This window comes from Protobothrops mucrosquamatus, unplaced genomic scaffold (assembly GCF_001527695.2).
Source record: "Protobothrops mucrosquamatus isolate PMUCROS unplaced genomic scaffold, P.Mucros_1.0 scaffold1082, whole genome shotgun sequence".
Classification (NCBI taxonomy): domain Eukaryota; kingdom Metazoa; phylum Chordata; class Lepidosauria; order Squamata; family Viperidae; genus Protobothrops; species Protobothrops mucrosquamatus.
Window position 1 is genome coordinate 266,651 of NW_015387310.1, and position 17,546 is coordinate 284,196.

At 40.0% G+C, this 17,546-nt stretch overlaps 1 protein-coding gene across 1 annotated transcript; it reads left to right on the forward strand.

The window, feature by feature from the left end:
- Positions 1 to 856: 856 nt before the first annotated feature.
- TMC3 (transmembrane channel like 3) lies at positions 857 to 17,091 on the forward strand. Its single transcript, XM_015820193.1, has 21 exons — positions 857 to 966; positions 1,486 to 1,686; positions 3,304 to 3,379; positions 4,251 to 4,332; positions 5,339 to 5,445; positions 5,720 to 5,818; positions 5,921 to 6,063; positions 7,349 to 7,496; positions 7,707 to 7,750; positions 7,895 to 8,042; positions 9,118 to 9,227; positions 9,617 to 9,695; positions 10,520 to 10,768; positions 11,067 to 11,195; positions 11,766 to 11,833; positions 12,823 to 12,951; positions 14,436 to 14,546; positions 15,217 to 15,342; positions 15,717 to 15,795; positions 16,022 to 16,064; positions 16,778 to 17,091. Exons 1-21 carry the CDS (start codon positions 857 to 859, stop codon positions 17,089 to 17,091), a joined length of 2,595 nt encoding a protein of 864 aa, XP_015675679.1.
- Positions 17,092 to 17,546: the final 455 nt, after the last annotated feature.

Consider the following 17,546-nt stretch of genomic DNA (forward strand, 5'->3'; position numbering starts at 1 on the left):
GGGGGGGGGAGATATATATGAGATCCTTCTTCTGCTCACCTACAATTCTATACTGTATGCTTTTTTTTTTTAAAAAAAAGTATCATCTATTCCAGCAACTCACCTACCTGAACAGCAAATAAGCTCAACATTATAAAAATAAACATCAGGTTGAGGAAACCAACATTGTGCCTTCCTATGTTTTCCAAGACAGTTGAACATCTGCATAGAGCTTGCTTGTAGCTCACCAGCTTTATTGGAGGGTCTTCCATTATGTGCTTATTCATTATCCCTCCTCTAGATTTTTAACAACTTTCTACGTGCATTGAAGAATCCCTGCAGGTTACAAAGAAATCAAATCCAGTTGGTTACTTTGATCCATTTCCATAATGAGCTGTCCAGTTTACAAAACCCTGATGTAATCCAGTAAAGCTATACTGGTGTAATCTTTCTGTTCTGAAACATTAATCATGATCAGAACTGATTATTTCATGCGCTAGGACTATCCCCATTATTTGATTAGAGTTAAATGCATATCATAAAGTACGCTATGATCAGATGATTTCTGCTACAATAATTTAGGATTGCAGCTAATTATACCAAAACAGATTCCATTTCCCCCCACCTTGGATATGTGGGAGAGGCATGCTACAGTGCTACAGCTTTTGATGTGCTGTGCCTTTAAGACTATGTACGTATTCTGAGCTTTCTGATATTTCTCAGACCTAGGAGTGTCTGATGCAGACTAGGATGGAAACAGACTCCACTTCAACATCTATCAGTTTATAACTCTTTTTATATCTGGTTTCTAATCATCTTTCCCCAGCTTCCTGCAACTTGGCTACTCTTTTAAAAAAAACAATCAGAAAGTTCTAAGATGTCATTTGGAGGTAGCAGTTCAGCTGCGAAAAATGCAACAACCTGCAAGAGATCGAAAACTGTGAAGCGACATGCCAGCATCTACACCTATCCAGAACCACCCCACAGGTGAGGAATTGATTTTCTGTTCTATTCAATCAAACTGCTGAAACATGGTACAAGGGAAAGAATTCTTCAGATGCTGTTTGGCAAGGCAAATATCACCTGTCAGAATTCTCACTTCAACACAACTATTGATGGACAGCTCTCGATAGCAAAAATCTGATAATGCCGTTCCGATGGGTAGGAAGACAGACCTTGTAATTAAACATACAGCAAGTCCGTGCTGATATTGGACTTTTTAGCCGTATGAAATTTCTCAGCTTTGAAATTTGAAGCAGAGTTAAACCAAGTGTTTGGGTTTGTTTAATGGAGCAATGTCACCCACGTTCATGATTTGCTTGGCATAGATTCACACATAGGTAAGAGAAGGAAAACCAGACCTTTTTTTGGGGTGCAAATAATAACTATGTAAGCCTTCCTCCTAAGCCAGTGGCAGTTTGGACTAAAATACATGGACTGGCTTTGGCACTGAAATTGTAAGCTAGGCAATAAGCAAATCTGTGTTTTTGTGACTGTTTCTGAGAGAAGCATTGATCATGGTTTCCCTTATGTGTGTTTCTTGTGGGGTCGGGCTATTTTTAGCAACTCAGATGAAGATAATGGGGATGAGAAGGTCGACAGCAATGATCCGGAACAGATCTTCCAGAACATACAATTTCAGAAGGAAATTATGGCCAACATTCGTTGCAGGCCATGGCCCATGAGGCAAAAACTCCGAGCATTGAGGTAACGGGGTGACTTGTGGAGAATGACTGGTGTGAAACAATTGTTTTAAGATTGCAAAGCCAATGCAATCATGTTCAGTGATTGCATCTCCTTGGAGAAAAAGGTATCTGAGCTGCAGGCTACCTATCTGCCAGATTTATAGCCAAAAATGAAAGGTAGCCTATATTGTACTCCTTTTTTGTCTGTTCTTTCCTTCACCAACAATGAAGATGAAATAAAGTGGTTGGCCTTAAGTCCTCCAGGCAGTTTCTATGACTGAAGGGGGATTAGAACTTGGGTCTTCCCTCTCCAACAGCTTCACCCCTGTACCACCCTGGCTCTTGGACTGAGAGGGAAGGTTTGGCCCATAGTCACCAAGGGACGTTCTTGGGCTGAGTGGGGACTTGAAGCTGGGTCTCTCTCTTTTTTAAAAAAAAAACAAATTTTATTGGTTTTTTAATTCTTAATACAAAGTGCTCGAGACACACCGTGGTGCTGGGGTAATCAAAAATCCAAAAACAAAACATATGTAAATAACTCAATCAGTACATCAAATATTCCCTCTCTATTTCCCTCAAATAGCTTATATATTTAAAATAGTCTATTTCTAACAAATTGCTATTAACCCTATACCTGTTTTAGAGCTTTATGCAATTACAAGACCATAATCAAATTTAACTTTAAATACACACATTATCAGTTCAGGTATCCCTTCCAAATGTATCCTAATTCTTTAATTTCATCATAAATCTTGTTTATTCCTTCTTCCACTAATATCTCCCAGTTAAGATAAAATATTGATCTGTCCTATACATATCTAATCCATCAATCGATCGATTTTTTTTTAAGCTAACAAAATAATATCAACCTTAAATCATTTGAGTCCCTTAGACAAGATTCTGATTTCATCCAATTAATTATCAAACCTAATATCATCCACCTTATCAAACAAAACACATCCTCTTATTAGAATCACATTCAATTAATTATTAATTCAATCCCAATCTAGAACGTCTCTTCCTTTTTCTTCATTCCGTTATATAATCATTTTCATACAATAATCACCCATTTTTTTTCTTATTTCTACTCAAAAACTTAATCCTTAAATCAAGCTGGGTCTCTTATGTTCTAGTTCGATAGCTGTGCTGTGTGGTGCAGTCTTCTTTTAATTTGCTTTCACGGTCACTGCAAGTTAGCCACTCTGCATCCATTGTGAACTGGGTGGTCTTATAAAAATGTAGATGAAATAAATGATCAGTTCACAGAGCTCAACTCTGTCCTTCCTTGTGATTTTCCTGAAAGTCTGGAGACTGGGTGGTGGACCCCTGACTCCTTAAATTTTATCCCCCCCTTGCTCTCTTCTCTGGTCCACAGTTGTAAGGGTTGGTAGTTCCATAACAGAGAATAAAGCATCTGTAACTGCTGATTGGTAACCTTCCTTTTCCCTCTGATTTTTGTAAAGGAAGGAACATTAAGAGTCTCCCATTTGTTATAAGAATAACAAGGGCACTTTGGCTGCAGAAAGCCCCACTACTTGGCGCCATTTGTTTAATGTTGTTTATGAAAAGGGAATGGCCGGAACCAGACCTATAATGAGATTTGGGTCATCAAAAACCCACCGCTTTCTTCCCTTGGCAGACAAGCTAAAGAGATTGTATTGAAGTACGAAGGTCGTCTGACTCGGACAAGAGGCTATCAAGCTGCTGGAGCAGAGGTTGGTCTGGTTTTCATTAAAAGCTCCAGAGCTCACTTTTCATGAAAATGAGCCTAGCCTTTCTATTTACAGAGAGAAATATTTCCAAATGATATCATTGTCATCTCAGTGAAATTGAGAAATACTGTTTACAGATCTCCTTTCCTTTCCTGGCAAGGCTTTCTACCTTTAATGGCTCTATCAGAGAAAGATTCATTGGGGAAAGTTCACCTATTGTGAATATTATTTAGCAATTGAACACCCACTATCTATCATCCAAAGCCTTTGCAACTGTTTCATTTGGCTTGCTGAAATGGTTGCGTTATTGGTTTTGAGTCAGAAGGCTTTCTGAAGTTTGAGCCTTTGGACCATTCTTTCTTTAATTAAAATACTTCCAACAGCAGCTATACAGCTGGGCAAGCATTATAAAATTCATTAGCCTTGATTGCAGAATAGATGATTTATGTATTGAGTTGGTTTAGAACACATTCACCAACATCTGAATGCCAATGTGTTGATATTAATCAGTGGAATTTGTGAACTAGCTGGAAAAGTTGGAGAAACACACATTAAAAGGAAAACTGATTTTTCTGCTCGTGTTGTGGTTCAGAAATACAATATTATATGGACTCAACTGAATGGCAAAGTTAATTACTGTAGCTACTATATTATCTTGTTTTATATTTCAATATTAAAGTTCTGTGAACATTACAGAATTAAAATATTACTGATATTACTGATATGCAAGATAAAAATATTTCAAGAACATAATTACTAAAGTAAATATATTAAGTAAAATAATGGTGAATTAGAGGAAGAAAATAACAGAAAATCAGCAAGGCAAGGCAATGTATGTGTGTTCTAAGTGTGTGTGTCTATTTTGCTTTTCTAGCTATGGAGAAAATTTATTAGGCTTGCATATAACTTCATGGTCATCTTTATTCCTTGGGAGATGAGAATCAAGAAAATTGAAAGTAAGTATACACGTCTTGAAAAATTCAAAACATTGAATTAAAAAGAAAATGCTAGGAACTGGGAAGTTTTTGTTGGGCTAATTCAAATCCAGTTTCCCTAACTTTTGCCATATGTCAGATTTTAAGACAAATCTATTTCAGTTTTGGAGCTATGATCCTACACATGCTTTATCAGAGTAAATTCCATCCAAATCAGTGAGACTTACATTCAATAAGCATGTAAAAGGGCTGTGGTAGAAACCATTAATGATTGTCTATGTAGGATGAGATGAAATACTGATCGTTTGCTAGTAAGCATGGTATCAACGTCATGACTGTCCGATATTCTTTGACTCTGAGTTACTTGCAGGACTGCATCTCCTCGCTAGAGTTGACATGGCTACATTGATCATGTCAGGAAAAGTAGCTGGCTTCCCTCCATTTCTGGAGATCAGATGGACTGAAGCTCGGAAGGGTTCTTTTTCAGCAAGGGAGCTGAAATAATAATAATAATAATAATAATAATAATAATAATAATAATAATAATAATAATAATAATAATAATAATAATAATAATAATAATAATAATAATAGTTGGAAGGGACCTTGGAGGTCATCGAGTCCAACCCCCTGCTCAGGCAGGTAACCCTACACCATTTCAGACAAATAGCCGTCCAGTCTCTTCTTAAAAACTTCCAGTGTTGGAGCATTCACCACTTCTGGAGGCAGGTTGTTCCATTGGTTAATTGTTCTAACTGTCAGGAAGTTTCTCCTTAGTTCCAAGTTGCTTCTCTCCTTGATCAGTTTCCATCCGTTGCTTCTTGTCCTGCCTTCAGGCGCCTTGGAGAATAGCTTGACTCCCTCTTCTTTGGGGCAGCCCCTGAGATATTGGAACGCTGCTATCATGTCCCCCCTCGTCCTTCTCTTCGTTAAACTAGACATACCCAATCTGCCTACTGGGAAAAGCTGAAAACATCTTTTCTTGAAGACTTTGGGGGCCTGATGTGATGTGTTTCTTTGTGTCTAGGTCACTTTGGCTCAGGGGTTGCCTCTTACTTTATCTTTTTGCGATGGCTGTTTGGCATCAACATTGTTCTCACCACAATGACAGGAGCCTTTGTGGTTTTGCCAGAAGTAAGTGATTCTTTTAGATTTCCATATGGAAACCAACACTTGTTTCAGACCAAGAGCGGACCATTTGACCTTGACTGAAGACCCTGAAATGTCTCAAAGTATCTTGAAGGGACTTGAGGACATCATACGGGGTGTCATATGAGCTGGATACTTGAAATGGTCTGGAGACTAATTCAATAAAGTGTTTTCTGTATGGCCTGGGTGGTGTGCAAAGTACTGTAAAATCTACCTGTCCATCTACCTACCTAATTTCCAGACTTGGTTTTTCTTACAGATCTTGGCTGGAGATGCTTTTGGAAGTACTCCCAACAAGCAGATCCCCAGTGATCAACTTCATTCTGCACAGGATCTGGATACCATCTGGTCTTTGGGGGCAAGCAGAAAATCTTCCCTAGTAGACACACACACACACACACACACACACACTTCTTAGATAGAAATGCTATGGATAACTATGTTATTTCTATTTCTGTAGGGTTACCTTCAGTATTCCGTTTTGTTCTATGGATACTATGGGCAGACGAGGAAAATTGGGAGTGCTGGTTACCGGTTGCCCCTTGCCTACTTCCTTGTCGGAATGGCGGTGTTTGCCTACAGTTTTATCATTCTGTTGAAAAAGTAAGGCGGCACTTTTCATGGCAACCACCTATTTTTTTAAAAAAAAATAAAATAAATTATTCGACTTTATCCAGTTTGTTCACTAGGAACTGGAAGCAAACAAACTGAAAAACAAAGGAGCTCGCCTAAACCAAAATGTAATACCTTTATGAACTCAAAGTCATTAAATGACCTACAGCAATTTTAAGTTCTTCAGTTCTCTTCGTTAGGCAAGATAGCAAATGAAACCGAATAGAAATGGGCTAAAAATAATGGAAGTGTGTACCGATGAGACTGCAGTTATGATATTAGCTAGAATTAGTAGGTTGAGATACCTCAATCAGAGTCCTTCAAGCCAGCACAGCGCTGGGCTGCATTAACAGAGGGATAGAATCAAGATCACGTGAAGTATTAATACCACTTTACAATGCCTTGGTAAGGCCACACTTGGGCTACTGCATCCAGTTTTGGTCACCACGATGTAAAAAAAGGTGTTGAGACTCTAGAAAGAGTGCAGAGAAGAGCAACAAAGATGATTAGGGGAGGCTAAAAGACACAAGGAACGGTTGCTGGAATTGGGTATGTCTAGTCTAATGATGAGAAGGATGAGGGGGGACATGATAGCTACGTTCCAATATCTCAGGGGCTGCCCCAAAGAAGAGGGAGTCAAGCTATTCCCCAAAGCAACTAAAGGCAGGACAAGAAGCAACGGATGGAAACCAACCAAAGAGAGAAGCAACCTAGAACTAAAGAGAAATTTCTTGACAGTGGAATTAATCAGTGGAACAATCTGCCTCCAGAAGCGGTGAATGCTCCAACACTGGAGGTTTTTAAGAAGAGACTGTACAGCCATTTGTCTGAAATAGTATAGGGTTTCCTGCCTGAGCAGGGGGTTGGACTCGATGACCTCCAAGGTCCCTTCCAACATTGTTGTTGTTGTTATTATTATTATCATCATCATCATCATCAATCATCATCCCTGGTTTTCGCCGAGCCCTGAAGGCCCATCTATTCCATGCGGCCGGCCTGGCGTAGTTTGATTATGTTTTAGTGGGGGTTTTGTATGGGGTACTTTTAGAGCAGGCCTGTTATTTAATTTGATTTTAGAATAGAAACTTGTGTATATTTATCATGGTTTTTATTATCGCCTGTTCACTGCCCTGAGTCCCGTAAGGGAGATAGGGCGGTATATAAATTCAATAAATAATAATAATAATAATAATAATAATAATAATAATAACAACAACAACAACAACAACAACAACAACAACAACAATGTATGGGTCATTTGATTGTTATTTTCCAGAATGGCCAAAAATTCCAGAATGAGCCTTGCCAGTGCTTCTGATGAAAACTACACCTTTTGCTGGCGAGTGTTTTGTGCTTGGGACTATTTAATTGGCAACCCTGAAGCTGCAGAGAGTAAATCCGCTGCCATAGTGAACAGCATCAGGGTAAGCTAATCAACATTCAAGCGGAAAAGAACCGGTGCCTACGATACAGTAGACAAACAAAAATACTATAAAGTTGTATTGTGTGGAGTCATTAGAAGGATATTGACCGTAAGTCACCCAAAACCTTTGTCGGAGTGGACAACTTTAGGGCCTGTTTATTTATATTTATATTATTTATGTATAGGCTATTTTGTCTTTGTGTCTTTTAAGGAAGCTATATTGGAAGAGCAGGAAAAGAAAAAGAGCACAAATCTGTACGTATGCATACAATTTTCCCCTCTAGTGATATACTGGTCAGGGAGAGACAGAAGCCAGCTCTGTCTCTTAAGCTGTTATGTAAACTACTGAAATGATCTGAATCTCTTTTCTGCTTCCCGTGTGCTCCTCTCCACATTCAGAGCGGTGACAATAAGCTTAAGAATCATTGCAAACATCTTGGTCCTTCTCTCACTGGCTGGAAGTATTTACATCATTTATTTTGTCGTGGATCGATCCCAGAGGTTGGAAAGGACGAAGACAGAGCTGACCTTGTGGGAAAAAAATGAGGTGAGAGCACATTTTCTGAGCTTCAGACTCCTTTCCCAAAATGAGATAATCTTGATCCTTTTCCTCTTTAACTGAGCTACACGTAATGGCTGTTTACGAGCCATTATAATGACGAGATGACGATATCATCCTGGACACAGACTCTATGTGCCTGTGTTTTCAGATGTTTGTTCTCCATCCTCCTGGAAGGGCCATGGCAGAAACGTCATTCCATTTGCATGTTGATAGCAACTTACTTTGTGTTAGACCAGTGGTTCTCAACCTGTGGGTCGGGACCCCATTTGGGGTCGATCGACCATTCCGTGGGGGTCGCCAAGCAAGGCTGTCCGCCATTTTTTTTGTCCGCCATTTTTTTCCCCCCTTTTCCGGCGGGTGCCTTACCTCCCTTGGGCTGGGCCAGCTGGTGGTCGGCCTGCTCTGTCTCTGCCGCTTGCCAGCTACGCCTCGGCCAGCGCAGGGGGCGGAACCTCGCATGCGTGGCGCTCCTGGGCAGGGAAAGTCCTCGACTTACGACCGGTTGGGTAGTCCTTGACTTACGACTGGTTTAGTCCTCGACTTACGACCAGTTTAGTCCTCGACTTACGACCGGTTTAGTCCTCGACTTACGACCGGTTGGGGTCGCGGCATTAAAAAGGTTGAGAACCACTGTGTTAGACTTTCAAGCCAATGAATAAACCAAAACCTGGACTGTATTTTGAACTGCATGGTGCTCAGAATGTTTGCGCTCTCACTTTTAAGACATCATGTAAGAATACGTTAAGAAAATGCAGGTCCCCAAATGGATAACTGGCTGAAAATATTAACTACATGCATTCTATCGTGGAAAAATCTCTTGATAAATTGGCTTTCAAGAAAACGGATGCGACTAGAAATACAAAAAACAGATATCGCTCTCTCGAAATGCTTTTATGGTAAGTGTTTGTGCCTGGGTGCATTTTTGAGTTGTGTCACAAAATCTGTCAAGGATGAAGTTCCAGCAAAGAGCTCTATTCGGATATACGTGATGGTTTAATAATTGCATAAAAATCAAGCGCCTTTTCCCCTTGAAAATAAGACATTCTTTTCTTGTTTCCAGGTGAGTGTGGTTGTCTCCCTGATTACCATGCTCGCACCATCTGCCTTTGAACTGATAGCTGCCCTGGAGATGTATCATCCCAGAACTACGCTCCGCTTCCAGCTCGCCAGGTGTGCATCACATCCACTTAGCACAGGGGTCTTCAAACTTGGCCCTTTTAGGACTTGTGGACTTCAACTCCCAGACTTCCTCAGCCAGCGTGCCTGGCTGAGGAATTCTGGGAGTTGAAGTCCACAAGCAGGGGTCTTCAAACTTGGCCCTTTTAGGACTTGTGGATTTCAACTCCCAGACTTCCTCAGCCGGCGTGCCTGACTGAGGAATTCTGGGAGTTGAAGTCCACAAGTCCTAAAAGGGCCAAGTTTGAAGACCCCTGACTTAGCAGAATAAAAATGGCCTCAATCATTTCCACCTGAAGTGACAGATGGAATGGGGTGGACTTCCAGTGAAAAAACATTTGCCAATTTTTGCTTCTTGGTTGTTGTTGTTTTTTTCCCCCCAGAGTGTTGGTCTTATATTTGGGAAATCTCTACAGCTTGATCATTGCACTTCTGGATAAAGTGGATAGCATGAGCATTGTTGTAAGTTGCAAGTCTTTATCATTTTGGGTAGCAAGATGATCTCGGTGCTTTGCAGTAATCCCCTTGAGACCAGTAGGGATTTTGGTGAACTGAAACACTTCAGCACACAGTTGAGGCAGAATTACACATCTGTACCTCTTCAGTATTTCATTGTAAAAATGATAAATGTTAACGCTCTCATTTTTTTTTTTGTCTTCCCCTTTTACTTGTAATAGCTATAAAAATGTTACCTCAAAATATTATCTCACGTGGGTTGGAATATAACAGAAATTCAATCCACACAATTCATAAACCTGACATAAAAGCATAAGCTGCACTACTGTAGGGGAAAAAAGAAGTAATATATAAGAATAAAACAATATTCAATTAATTGTCTCCATCCCCTAACCAGGGATGTTTTGGCTGTTGTGATTACATTCCCAAAAAGTGACATTGGAAAGACAAAGTTAAGTACACTCATAATAAGAACTAAACTTGCTTTGGTTTAATTTAAATGTTTTAAATATTTTTTTTTCTCTTGACACAGTGGCAATTATAATTAAGCAGCAATTGCTGAGCAGGAGGGAGACTCCAGGCTGTATTACAGGGGTGTCAAACTGCCGGCCCGCAGGCCGGATGCGTCATGCCGAAACCGTGCCCACCCCATTGCCGGCAATGGGAAAAAAAGTTGTGACACGAGTTAGACACCCCTGCTCTATTACCTAGTTTTTTTGGCAAAGTCCAAGTATTCTTGAGGCTGCAGACTGTGACTTAAAAGCTTTGAACAGGACTGGGGAAGTGGAAAGACCCACTCTCTGACTTTCCATTTCCATATATGATTTCAGAAGGCCGAGGTTCATAAAAATGGAAGCAACACCATGGGTACCACCACCTTCTTAGCAGCAAAAACCCTCCTGGAGCACAACTTTTCAACCCCAATTCCAAATATGCAAATGATTAAGAATGGCACTTTCCTTCTATCTGAGAATCACACCCACAGCTACGCTCACCTGGTTGAAGTCAACAATACAGCACCTTACGACGCCAACGGCGAAAGTCACAAAAATCAATGCTGGGAGACCTATGTTGGTCAAGTAGGTCTCACCCTTACCCAAGCTATTTTCTTTTTCCACTGATGGCACCAAAACTGAAGAAATGTTTGGCAGGAGGATCAATGGAGACCTGTCTTCCCATCCTTACTATTATTGCCTCTGCTGTTTCTAAAGTAGCAAGGACGCTGCTTATTTTTTTTATTATAAATACTCCACTTACAAATATGTTATGCATTTCAGTGTTAAATGCCTAGGTAGTAATACACGTTTTGGTGTGTGTGTGTGTATGTGTGTGTGTTTTAAGTGTTACTGTCGGTCATTGCATTGTGTTTTGTTTCAGGAGATGTTGAAATTGTCAATTATCGATATGCTGTTCACTGTGGCTAGCATCCTCCTGATTGATTTTTTCCGTGGTCTTTTTGTCCGGTATTTAAGTGACTGCTGGTGCTGGGATCTGGAAAGCAAGTTTGTGAGTATAGGTTCAAACAAATAATTAAAAAAGTATAAACTGGAGCATGTTCCATAGGAGGTAGGGCTCTTTTTAAAATCTTCCTCCTCCATTGCTTTCAGTGAGTGGTGCAAGGATCGATCCATAATACTTTCAACCAATAGAGGGCAGTGTTCCACCTATATTTGATCTGAACCAATAACTAGAAAGCAGATCTTTAATGCTTTAAATCAGTATTTCTTAAAGTCTGGACAGAGGACCTCTGAAATCCCCCGAGACCCTCTCAGGGGGCCTGCAAAAATAAAATTATTTGCCAGCCTATGTTGAAAAATAATAAAACATTTCAATCCCTTCAAACAATCACGAGAAGCGATAGTAGCAGCGAAGACATCAGAATTTGTAATACAGTAAATATTGATAAATCTAACCCATGCACGCAGAAGCTCTTTCGTCCTGCATGATTTTTAAAAGTGGCAAAGGGAGCAGAGAGGAAAAAAAATGTAAGAAACATTGCCCCAGATGTATCTTTTAAAAAATATATAATAATTTGCTACTAAATCTTTTTCATTGCTGTTGTTCGTTACTTTGCAGCCAGAATATGGGGAATTTAAAATAGCAGAAAACGTCCTGCATTTGGTCTACAATCAAGGGATGATCTGGTAACAAATTAACTTCGTTCTGTTTATCTTAGTGATAGCTAATTTTCGAGGAACTTACATCATATTGCCTTTGAGCCGCAGACCAGTAACTGCATTCCCAAAAAGGGAAATTGTTTACTAAGAGTTGTACACTGTTAGCTTGTCTGCATTAGTAGTTCCTTCACTGGGGCAATGCTTACTTGATGGTTGGTCTAGTGTTCATCTTGCTGTTCATCTCTGCTCATATGAGTGATGGCCAAATTCATTTCTTCCTGTTGGCCAAACTCATAAATAACCAAACCCATTCCGAGTGAAGCAAGGAAAAGCTTGTTCATTAATAGTCTACTTCCCAAATTAAAAACATTATTATTATTATTATTTTTACAAAATTTTATTTATAATACAATTAAAAAAAACATTGGCTATAACGTGACATTCCAGTATATACATTCTTATCAAATTATTCCACATTTTACAGTCGGTTCTTCATCTCTGAATATACATCTAAGTTTTATATACAGTACTTATTCTAAAATAACATATATTTCTATCTTAACGCTAGTCTTTAATCCCAACCGTCCTCCTCGAATCTCTCCAGCGGTAAAATGTATCCCAGGTTTCGAAGTAAACTGATCCACATTTGTCTTTCAAAACCATTGTAAGCCTGTCCATTTCCGCACATGCTAATATTTTATATAGTGACTCTTCCTCTGTGTGGATTTCTTTGCTCTTCCATTTTTGCGCAAACGCCAGCCTCGCTGCAGTCAAGATGCGTAACAGCAAATAGATTGTTCCCTTATTGTATTTCTCTGTAGTTATTCACAGCAAGAAGAGTTCCGGTTTTAACTCTAAGTCCAATATTAATATATCTCTCAACCAACTTTGTATCCTATTCCAATACTCACGGGCCTTTGCGCATTCCCAACACATATGGTAATATGATCCTATTGCTGATTTACATAAATTAAAAACATGATTGATGAGTGGGCCCTGGTTGTTCCCATTCCTAGGATGGGAGCCTTCTTTTCTCCCTGCCTTCCTGCATTCAACGTTCTGAAGCTGATCGGGCTGATGTACCTAAGAAGCTGGGCAGTCTTGACCTGCAACGTCCCTCACCAGCAAGTCTTCCGTGCCTCAAGGTTGGTTGATAAGAAGCCTTGAGTTCAGCTTGAAAAGGTTTTAATCCCAAGTTGTTTAAGAGGAAACTTGTGGTCTATCCATGTATGGACTTTATGCTTCCAGCTTGCTCAACTGGTGGTCATTTCCCCCCATTCTTCCTAACTTATCTAGCTCAGAGCTTGGCTGTGAACAGAAAATTATTTTGAAATGTTTTAAATGCTGCAGATTTTCTGAGACAACAACTGAATGTTTTCCATCTAGCGGGCAAGAAAAAATCTATGATATTGTGTCTGAAACTGTCGGGATTTCTTTGCTCTTCCATTTTTGCGCAAATGCAAGCCTCGCTGCAGTCAAGATGTGCAACAGCAAATAGATTGTTCCCTTATTGTATTTCTCTGTAGTTATTCCCAGCAAGAAGAGTTCCGGTTTTAACTCTAAGTCCAATATTAACATATCTCTCAACCAACTTCGTATCCTATTCCAATACTCACGGGCCTTTGGGCATTCCCACCACATATGGTAACCAACCAAGGTTGGTTACTTCACATGTATCCCCACAGAAACAGCAAAACACAAGCTCTGGTCATGGTTTTCACAATTGTTTGTGAACATAAAATCAAAACAGAAACATCTAAGGATCAAAAAATCGAATAGATTAGATATAGGAGTTGGTTTAATTTGACTTGGCTTTTTAAACCTAATAGTTAAACTTACTGAGTGTACTGATAGAACGTAGAATCATAAGGCTGGAAGGAACCTCAGAGGTCTGCTAGTCCAACCCCTTGCTTGAGGAAGGAAACCTTATATCATCCTGATCAAATAGTTGTCCATTCTATTTTTTCAAAACCTCCAGTGATAAGAGCACCCACAAACTCTGGGAAGCAAGCTGTCCCGATTAATTGTTCTCACTGTCAGAAAATTTCTCCTTATTTCTAAGCTGGATCTCTCCTTAACATGCTTCCACCCATTGCGTCTTGTCCTGCCCTCTGGCGCTTTGGAAAATAAGTCAATCCCCTCTTCTCTGTGACAGCCCCTCAACTACTGGAAGACAGTTATCATGTCCCCTTGTAAGTTTCTCTCCTCCAAATTACTGCATGGGGCTACAGAAAACTTTGCCAACATCTTAAAACAGTGACTGGAAGATAAAATATGGAACTTCACCACGTTGCAGTGTTGAAGTTATTTCTCCACCTTTTTTGTTGTGGTTCTAGCAATTGAATGTTTGCGTGATGGATTTGAACCCTTGCATTCTTTTAGAGAAGGAAGGTCAAACAGAGTTAAGTAAATAGAAAATACATCTATATTTTATCTATAATAACATAGCCGTATATCTATAAGCCTACTAAGGTATTACACCCTATAAAAATGTTTGCTACTGATAATATTAATAATACTACCAACAAATGTTGGTACTTGGCCTTATAGTTGGGATTTTAAAGGCCTTGGATTACTAGAGAAGCAGGGATATGTAATGCTTTATGTAACAATGAGACCTTTTTTTCAGATCTAACAACTTCTACTTAGCTATGCTGCTATTTATGCTCTTTCTGTGCATGCTCCCAACTATTTTTGCAATTGCTCGCTACAAGCCATCTCTAAACTGTGGCCCATTTAGGTAAGTGGATACTGGCGTTCCTTCATTTAACATGCTAAGCAATATTCTGCTAACAGACCTACTTTGTGTTAATTTAAAACAACAACAACAGGAAAACATCTACAAAATCAGAGCTCATTCCACAAATAATGCTATTGGAAGATAGATACTGTGGTCGTGGTGTCCTGATTTTTCATAATTAGATAGTTCCACGTGTGTCTTTTAGGCATCATTGTCTTAAAATGAGGAACACATGCCATTAAAATAAATACTATTGGAAAGTTTGGGTGCAGTAAAGAACTGGGTTGAACTGGGATAGGCTGCTGGTCAGGCTGCTGATCTACGCCTCTCCATTGACTTTATTTACATGGTCTTTACATGACTTTATTTACATGGTCTTCTGAGAGTTGAGGTTCAGCAACAGGTGGAGGGTCACAGGTAAAAGTGGAGGTAGATAAGAAGCCTTGAGTTCAGCTTGAAAAGGTTTTAATCCCAAGTTGATTAAGAGGAAACTTGTGGTCTATCCATGTATGGACTTTATCCCTCCAGCTTGCTCAATTGGTGATCATTTTCCCCCATTCTTCCTAGCTTATCTAGCTCAGAGCTTGGCTGTGAACAGAAAATTATTCTGAAATGTTTTAAATGCTGCAGATTTTCTGAGACAACAACTGACTGAATGTTTTCCATCTAGCGGGCAAGAAAAAATCTATGACATTGTGTCTGAAACTATTCGAAACGACTTCCCTCCTTGGTTTAACTCTGTGATGGCTTATATCAGTAGTCCCGTGGTGGTCCTTCCAGCTTTATTATTACTCTTGTAAGTCTAAACACTTTTGTTTGATTTGATGGTCAGTATTTCAAGTGGACTCCAAACTCTGTGTCCATGTCATTATCCTGGGAGAACTTCCATTTTAGCCAGCAAATGGAAGAGGCTGAGAGATCTGCATTTAGATAGCTAATATTTATGACTAGTGCCTTCTAAATATTAATCAGGTCTGCCCTGCCTTAGCTTCTAAATCCAAACAAGGTGTCCTTGTATTGCCAGCTGCTGGGAAGAAATCTCCTTATTATGGAAACAAATTATTGTAGTTATGTTTATTCAGTTCTTTTAATTTAATGTGATGTAAATCAAAGACATCTCTACTGATATTTTTTCCTCCTGATATTTCTCTCCACCCCCCCCCCCCCCAGCATGCTAATATATTACCTGCAGAGCATTGCGAGGTCATTAAAATTCACCAACAACCAACTAAGGATGCAGATCCAAACAGTAAGTGCTGACTAAATGCTCATACCATGTTTTTAGTTATTTAAACAATAAAATAAAATTAATTATTACCAGAGAGAAGAATGAATCAACGGGTGGTTAGCAGTGCAGATAACTTTTATACCCACAAACTTTATTTGATGTTTGAGCGCAATGTTTTGTTTTGTTTTTCAACAGACGTATTATATAAGGCTGAAGTTTTAACCAGTTAATTTGGTATCTGTTGTAGGAAAGAACGGAAGACAAGAAAAAAGTGGTCAAAATGGCAGCAGGTGAGCGAAAACTTCCTTAAGGTGCTTGGCATTATTGGACTGTATGTTCGGTCATCTTTTTCACAAAATGCAATAATAATTGAAAGCAAAAGCTGTCAAATGAAACATACGGAGACTAGCCTAGCCGTGTTTACCTGCTGCAGAAAGAACCAGAAGAAGATTGTGACAAATTTCAGACCGACGCGTTAATTATTAGAGAATCAGCTTTTGAAACTCCCAAGATGAAGCTACAATCAGAATTCAAGAATTTTGGGCAACCTGTTCTCACCGGGTTTTGAATTTAACAGTGCCCTAAACCAGTGTTTCTCAACCTTGACAATTTTAAGGCATGTGGACTTCAACTCCCAGAATTCCACAGCCAGCAATGCTGGCTGTGGAATTCTGGGAGTTGAAGTCCACATGCCTTAAAATTGTCAAGGTTGAGAAACACTGCCCTAAACCATACTTTGTTTTACCTTGGTTATAGCTTGTAATGTTGGGATGTCATGGTTTATGGTTTAGGATGATGTGTGAATCCAGCTTCTGATTCTTGTTTAACAAGCCAGGATTAAAGCATTGTCACATTTTAACATGATGGGCAAATTCAGCTGGAGGATGCTGGTTGAGTTACTAAGGTTGTGCTTTGGATCAAATATGTGCTACGCCATTGATCAGTTCCAGCTGATGACGGGAAGCAATAACTGATTTTTTTTCCCTAAACTTTATTTTTTTAGCTAGAATCCAAAACGTAGAAGGAAATGGCAAGAGGCCCGAACAGGAGACTGACGGCATCAGTCAGGAGTCTTCAGCTCGCTCCTCAACCCCTAGGAAAAATGGCAGTGTAGTGAACTTTGAGTCTCCCAAACCCAGCCAGATACAGACAATATCTCAATCAGTTCCACCCCCTGAAATTCTGAAAGCAGTGGGCCCATCCCCAGCAAAGGATAATCCAGGTGTTCCAACGCCTGTAGCACCGATACCTGTCACACCAACGCCTCCTATTCCTGAGATGGCGAAGCCTAGAACAGAACCTTCAATCAACAGGTAAGACCCTTCCCAGAAACTAGAGAAACCAGAGAGAGTGACTGGCCAAAGTTACCCAGCTGGCTTTCATGTGGGACTAGAACTCACCGTCTCCTAGTGATTGGCCCATAGTCATCCAGCCAGCTTTCATGCCTAAGGCGGGACTAGAACTCACCCTCTCCTAGTGACTGGCCCATAGTCATCCAGCCGGCTTTCATGACTAAGGTGGGACTAGAACTCACCGTCTCCTAGTGATTGACCCATAGTCATCCAGCTGGCTTTCATGCCTAAGGCGGGACTAGAACTCACCGTCTCCTAGTGATTGGCCCATAGTCATCCAGCCGGCTTTCATGCCTAAGGTGGGAGTAGAACTCACCATCTCCTAGTGATTGACCCATAGTCATCCAGCTGGCTTTCATGAATAAGATGGGACTAGAACTCACCGTCTCCTAGTGATTGGCCCATAGTCATCCAGCCGGC

Coding starts and splice junctions, on each gene's coding strand:
- TMC3 (XM_015820193.1), top strand. CDS start 857: ATGTCATTTGGAGGTAGCAGTTCAGCTGCGAAAAATGCAACAACCTGC. Junction 5,819..5,920: donor ATACCATCTGGTCTTTGGGG/GCAAGCAGAAAA, acceptor CTATTTCTGTAG/GGTTACCTTCAGTATTCCGT. Junction 9,696..10,519: donor TGGATAGCATGAGCATTGTT/GTAAGTTGCAAG, acceptor ATATGATTTCAG/AAGGCCGAGGTTCATAAAAA.